General features: G+C 50.1%; 1 protein-coding gene across 1 annotated transcript; it reads left to right on the forward strand.

The window, feature by feature from the left end:
- The first annotated feature begins 2,118 nt into the window (after positions 1-2,118).
- LOC137817228 (uncharacterized) lies at positions 2,119-6,693 on the forward strand. The gene is made up of 4 exons (XM_068620477.1): positions 2,119-3,243; positions 3,865-4,797; positions 5,089-5,234; positions 6,582-6,693. Exons 1-4 carry the CDS (start codon positions 2,119-2,121, stop codon positions 6,691-6,693), a joined length of 2,316 nt encoding a protein of 771 aa, XP_068476578.1.
- Positions 6,694-7,321: the final 628 nt, after the last annotated feature.

The following is a 7,321-nucleotide window of genomic DNA, read 5'->3' on the forward strand; positions in this document are numbered from 1 at the left end:
GCGTTCCCTATGTCGTTCTCCCCTGAAATCATGCAAACCATGGTACCTCCCAACCTAGTGGGAGTAAAGGCGTCGTTCACATGGGTAGAAGACCCAGAAGCGCATCTGACGGCGTTCCACACTCAGATGATGCTGTCTGGAGGCTCAGATGTCGTGTATTGCAAGATGTTCATGAGCACTTTGAGAGGAATCGCCATGGAATGGTTCGTGAGTCTGCCAGAGGGTCATATCACGTCCTTCCATCAGTTTTCGAAGCTCTTCAATGAGCAGTACATCGTTAACAGAGCACCTTCAGTGGTGTCGTACGATCTGTTCGACGTACGCCAGTATCAAGGTGAGTCGCTGAAAGACTACCTCAACCGCTTTGGAGCGCAAGTGGTTAGATTGCCCAGCAAGGACGAGGATATGCTGGTGCATGCGTTTAAGAAGGGAGTGCTGCCTGGTCCTTTCAGTGAATCCCTCATCATCCCAGCACCTTTGCGGAGATACGGCGACGCGCGGTGGCGCACATAGTGGCAGAGACAGAGGTTTCTGAGAAAAGAGGAAGTGCGGCACCGCTGAAGCCGCGTGGTGGACAGGGGAAACAACAGCGGCACACGAGGGTGCATGAGGCAAAGGAGGGAAAGAAGGTGCAGGGGAAACCTCGTCCTTTTGCACCCAGGAAGGACCAGGGCAGGGGGCGTGCAAGGGAGAACAATGCACCCCCAAGATACGATTTCATGGTAGGGTTAGCGGATCTGGTCGCCCTTCCTGCCATAGCCGCGAGTCTCCGAGTACCGGAGAAGACAGACAAGGTACTAGGGAGGAAAAAGAACGAGTGGTGTGAGTTTCACCAAGCCTTTGGTCACACACTCCACTCTTGTTTGGCGTTGGGGCACCAGCTGGCGGAGTTGGTGAAGTCAAGGTTCCTAGCAGATTACCTGCGGGAGGCGCAGAGTGATTGCGCGTCAGGGTCCCAGGCAGGAGAGCAGCTGATGAGAATCAAATAAAGGAGGCTTTTCTTAATGGAGGAAGAGGACATCCACCCTCACATTTGAAGTTCTTCCTTCTAGTCTTCTCAAAATTAAAAGAAGACATAAAATAAAGATGAGGCCCAAGCCCAAAGCCCAAGCCCAAGCCCAAGAAGGCCAAAGCCCAAAGAGCCCAAGTCCATCCCATGAGGGGCAAGGCCAAGCTTTGAAATACTCTTGTATAGTTTTAGGAGGTGTTAAATAAAGGTGTGTGAAAATGTAAAATAAAGTCACATTGTCCATGTGACTTAGGAGAGTGGTGTAGGTGTAGTTTTTAGGAGGTGTCATAGTAGAAAAAGGTCACACCTCCCATGTGACTTGTTTTTGGTGGGAATTTCAAATGAGTTTTATTTGAAATTTCCCACCTATTTTTCAGCACCTTAGGCTATAAATAGAGGTGCTCCCTTTGTAAAATTCAGATTTAAATTTATCTAAAGAAGCTATACTCAAAATTGGAGTGAGCATTGGAGAGCTTTTGAGCCTTCTTCTCTAGTCTTATCTTGAAGGATCATGGTTTCCTCAAGTGGCGGCTTGCACACTCATCTAGGAGCATCCATACTTCTAGTGGCGTGATCATCCAACCACTCTTCCATCTTCATGAGCATTCTCTTCTCCTTCCTTTCTTCTCTTGTTAATTTCCTTGTCTTAGCTTGTTTTCTAGTTGTTTTGGTTCGGAAATTTCAGCTTGTTTTGTGTAGCTATGGTTCATTTGTGTTCTTGGCTGTTTTTTCATCTTTTCTTCTTCAATTCCAGCAATTTGATTCGGTTCCTTACTGTTTTGTGTTGTTAATTAGTGTTTTTGCCTTTCCTCCATCTCTTTTGGTTCAATTTGACAATATGTGGAACATCCAAATGAGTTTGGGATTTGGTACTAGTTTTTGGTGAGTTCTTGTCTTAGAACAATGATCCAACTCTAAGAAAAGTGCCTCAATAATGTCCAGCTCAAGGTGATTCCTAAGAATGTCAAGAATCATTCTCTATATGGCTAGTGGAATCACATCAGCAGCAGCATGAAATCCCTGTGCACGGGGAGGTGCAGACGATTGTCGGGGGCTTCTCCGGTGGGGGATGCACCGCATCGCAAAGAAGAAGGTATGCTCGATCGGTAATGGTCGTGGACTCGGTTGACGAGGGCCATTTCCCCGAGGTAGATATCACTTTCAGGAAAGCTGATCTACGGGACGTTGTACCGCACGACAACGATCCTGTGGTCATCTCCCTCATCACAGCAGGAAGGCGAGTGCACAGAGTGCTCGTAGACCAAGGGAGCTCGGCAGACGTCATGTTTTGGCCGACGTTCAACAAGTTGGAGCTGTCCCCCGATCAGCTAAGGCCATATACTGGATGCCTTTACGGCTTTGCAGGGGATCAGGTAGAGGTGCGGGGGTACATTGAGATGAGGACAACATTCACCGATGGAGCAACAGCCCGCACCGAAAAGATAAGGTACTTTGTGGTGAACGCCCCTTCTGCGTACAACATCTTGCTGGGAAGGCCAACACTCAATAGGTTGGGTGCAGTGCCATCGACAAAGCACATGAAGCTGAAGCTGCCGTCGATGGAGGGGACCGTAATAACCATCAAGTCAGATCAGGCTGAGGCTAGACGCTGTTATGTGAACAGCCTCAGGCAGAAAAGGAGCGTATGCCATGTCACCACAACACCACCACCAGGTGTGCTCGAAGAACGACCGGTGGTTAGGGGAACGCGTGGCGATCAGGAGATGGAGGCTGCTACGCTGGGGGGCTCCCAGGTAGCTCAGGTGGAAGCAGAGGAGGAGGGCATGATCACTCCTCGCGAGTCAGGGATCGCGAGGGCGGTCATCGCCAGCGAGAGAAGACCCCACCCAGCTGAGGGGTGGGTAGAAGTAGATATAAGGGGGAGAAAGTTCAAGTTGAGAGGATCGCTCGGCGAAGAAGAGCGAGGGTTGATCGCCGGGGTGATCGAGAGGCACATGGGCGCGTTCGCATGGTCAGCATCTGACATGCCAGGAATCGACCCTGACTTCCTTTGCCATCGCCTGTCAATGGATCCTAAAGTCCGACCTGTGCGGCAGAGGCGAAGGAAATTCAACGAAGAGAAGAGGAAAGTGATCCATGACGAAGCGCAGAAGCTCCTTGCCGCAGGGCACATCAGGGAGATCCAGTACCCAGAGTGGCTAGCGAACGTGGTACTGGTTCAGAAGCCAAACGACAAGTGGAGAATGTGTGTGGACTTCACTGACCTCAACAAGGCATGCCCCAAAGATTCCTACCCTCTACCCAGCATAGACGCTTTGGTGGATAGCGCGTTAGGGGGGAAACTGATCAGTTTCCTGGATGCATTCTCGGGATACAACCAGATCAGAATGCACCCCAGGGATGAATGCAAGACAACGTTCATGACTGAACGGTCTTGCTATTGCTACAAGGTAATGCCGTTCAGACTGAAGAATGCGGGGGCTACCTACCAGCGACTTATGGATAGGGTGCTCTCGCCCATGCTTGGAAGGAACGTGCATGCATATGTAGATGACATGGTGGTCACATCCCGGGAAAAGGGGCATCATGTGGCTGATCTGGAGGAATTATTCACCACCATCGCCAGGTACAGGTTGAAGCTCAACCCTGAGAAATGTATTTTTGGCGTGGAGGCAGGGAAGTTCTTGGGTTTCCTCCTAACAGAGCGGGGAATCGAAGCCAATCCAGAGAAGTGCGCAGCAATCGTGGCAATGAGGAGTCCAACGACGGTGAAGGAGGTGCAACAACTCACCGGTCGGTTGGTGGCATTATCCCGGTTCATGTCCACGGGAGGGGAGAAAGGTCATTCGTACTTCCAGTGTCTCAAGCGCAACAGCAGATTCCTTTGGACACAGGAGTGCGAGAAGGCCTTCATCAAGTTGAAGGAGTACCTAGCAAGCCCGCCGGTCTTGCGTAAACCACAAGTAGGCACCCCTCTTCGTCTATACTTTGCTGTGACGGAGAGAGCAATCAGTTCAATACTGGTGCAAGAGCAAGATCAGGTCCAGAGACCTGTGTACTTTGTGAGTAAGGTGCTGCAAGGCCCTGAAACAAGGTACCAAGCCCTCGAGAAGGCTGCCCTGACGGTAGTATTTTCAGCAAGAAGACTCAGACACTATTTCCACAGCTTCACAGTAGTGGTAATGACAGATCTGCCCATCCAGAAGGTGCTAAAGAAACCAGACGTAGCGGGAAGGATGGTCAAGTGGGCGGTGGAATTGTCAGAGTTCGATATCCAGTACGAGCCCCGAGGACAGATAAAGGGGCAGGTGTTCGCCGACTTTGTGGTCGAGCTGTCGTCGGTCGCGACACCTTCAGAAGGGCTAGACTTCCGATGGGTATTATCAGTGGATGGCTCTTCCAATCAGCAGGGAAGCGGCACTGGGGTCATCCTGGAAGGCCCGAACGAAGTGCTGATCGAGCAGTCCCTCCGCTTTGCCTTCAAGGCTAGCAACAATCAGGCGGAGTATGAAGCCCTGATCGCAGGAATGTTGCTAGCAAGAGAAATGGGAGCAAGAAGTTTGGTTGCCAAGAGTGACTCTTTGCTAGTCACCGGGCAAGTTACAGGGGAGTTCCAGGCGAAAGATCCCCAGATGGCAGCTTACCTGGAATACGTACGGCTCCTGAAGACGTCCTTCACCGAGTTTGAACTAATTCATGTGCCGAGAGAGCAAAATGCCAGAGCAGACCTGCTTGCCAAGCTGGCCAGCTCAGGCAAGGGGGGAAAGCAGAGGACCGTCATTCAGGAGACCTTTAAGGTACCGCGAGCGTTCGTGTCAGACAACCAGGTACTTCAAGTGTACAAATCAATGGAGCGTCTGGCGATCGGTCATCATTCGTTGACTCAAGAGACGTTGAAAGCGCCAAGGGTTAGAGCGTGACCGGCAAAGACCGATGAGGTGATGGAAGTCTACGCTGTGAGGGAGCCCGACGCGTGGATAACACCGTACCAGTTGTATTTAGAAGATGGTGTACTCCCACTGGACCCGGCAGAGGCAAAAAGAATAAAGCGGAGCTCGAGTAAGTTTACTTTGATTGATGGAAACCTGTTTAGATTTGGGTTTTCTCATCCTGTGCAGATCTGCGTGTATGGGGAGCAAAGCACTAGGCTTATGTCAGAACTACACGAGGGGGTGTGTGGAAGTCATGTGGGCGGTCGCGCTTTGGCAAGTAGGATCCTTCGCGCAGGGTACTACTGGCCAACGCTGAAGGAAGACTGCGTGAGGTATGCTCAACATTGCAAACAGTGTCAACTTCACGCAGATTGGCATAAGGCACCCCCTGAAGAGTTGAAGTCTATCCATAGCCCGTGGCCATTCCACACATGGGGAATCGACATCCTGGGACCTATTCCCCTGGCGATAAGGCAGATGAAGTTCCTCATTGTGGCCATTGAATATTTCACCAAGTGGGTGGAGGCAGAACCAGTCGCGCACATCACCGCACAGAAAGTTGAACACTTTGTCTGGAAGAACATCGTCTGTCGTTTTGGAGTACCCAAGAGGCTGGTCTCCGACAATGGCACCCAGTTCACAAGTCATCAGCTAAGGAAGATGTGCGAGGAGTTAAAGATACAACAGGTTTTCGCCTCAGTGGAACACCCACAAACCAATGGGCAGGTGAAGTCAGCCAACCGAGTACTGCTCAGGGGGCTCAAACGAAGATTAGAGAAAGCTAAAGGAAAATGGGCAGAGGAGGTCCCCAGAATCGTATGGTCCTACCATACCACTCCACAGTCCAGCACCCATGAGACACCCTTTAGCCTTGTCTACGGGACGGATGCCATGATTCCCATGGAGATACAGGAAAGCTCCCCCAGGTTTTTGAATTTCATTGCCGAAGAATCCAACGAAGAGCGAAAGGTGAATCTCGACCTACTAGACGAAGTGCGAGAAGAAGCCAGAGTTAGTGCTGAAGCCGTCAAGAGAAGAGTAGAACGGAGGCACAACTCCAAGGTGAGGCTCAGGCGCTTCCAGGAAGGTGATCTAGTGATGAGAAAGGCGCACCAGAATGAGATGGAAAACAAGCTGTCTCCAAAGTGGACAGGTCCATACAGAGTAGTTGAGGCATTAGAGAATGGAGCTTATCGGCTGGAAAATCTGGAGGGAGGAGCAATCCCCAGAACGTGGAACGCCACCCACTTGAAATTTTATTTCAGTTAAGTTGTAAAGTAGTTGCGTTCTCGCGCTAAAGACACACTCAGTGTATATACTGAAAACAGTTGAACAGATAAGGGGGCACTCTTTTCCCTAAGGAGGGTTTTTAACGAGGCCACCCAATGAAAAGATTATCAGCATATCAAGTGTGCAAAATTTTTCAAGTTAAAATCCTCCTCGCCCCAGGCGCGAGTGCAGGTGATCGGTTAGGCCTTATTCGCCCTAGGTGCGAATATGGGCGCTGATCTAAGTCCTCCTCACCCCAGGTGTGAGTGCAGGCGACTAGGGTTCGAAAAGCCAGGGGTGCTAGTAATACCAAGAGAGGGAAAGGAAGGATTTTGACAAACGTCCTTACCCACTTGGCATATACCAATATTGGCCCAGTAAGCCCTTAGTTTAAATCCTTCTCACCCCAGGAGTGAGGAAGGGAAAGAACGACCCGATCCGCTCAAGGTTGATGACCTTGGGGAAGATAAGAGGGGTTATCGAGAAACATTCTTCTTTCCCCAAACAAGGCATCACTTCTGACGATCGATGTCAAAGTCTTCTATGCACTTAGCGCTAGAGCGACAAAGAAGCAAGGTGAAGACCGAAGAGCGATGACTGATGAGTTGTCGGTGGATGCTAGTGCGTAGTGCCTTGTCGGAGGAAACTTTCCCAAACAAGTTCTTACACAACAAGTCGAAGCAGCCAGACTACGCCTAGTCAGTCGTCTAGCACGAAGCTATGCATAAGAACTGTTAAAGACAAAGCTAAGGGAGTAGCTAGTCGTGATCAAGGTAGAGGCCAAGATCAAAGAGTACAAGATCGCGCTAAACCTAAGCTAGCTAACAGTTAGTCGTGTGCATAAAGAATGATGAAGCTCAAGAAAGTACAAGAGAATAAGCTTATAGCTGAAACGAGTATGTATTCACACCAAGTTTTATACAAGTTCGAAGTACAGGAATGGTGCAGAAATATAAAATTACAAGTAAAGAGCTCAAGGAGGAGGAACGAGCTTGCCATCTACCACTTCATGGTAAATGCTGAATTGTGTAAGGTCCAAATCCGGGAGAACGCATCGAATCTGCTCAAGTGCCAGCTCAAACCCATCAGCAAGGGCATCAGCACCCACGCTCATAAGCTCGGCATTCTCAGCTTCGAGCTCTTGCTTTGA

This window comes from Phaseolus vulgaris, unplaced genomic scaffold (assembly GCF_000499845.2).
Source record: "Phaseolus vulgaris cultivar G19833 unplaced genomic scaffold, P. vulgaris v2.0 scaffold_21, whole genome shotgun sequence".
NCBI lineage: Eukaryota > Viridiplantae > Streptophyta > Magnoliopsida > Fabales > Fabaceae > Phaseolus > Phaseolus vulgaris.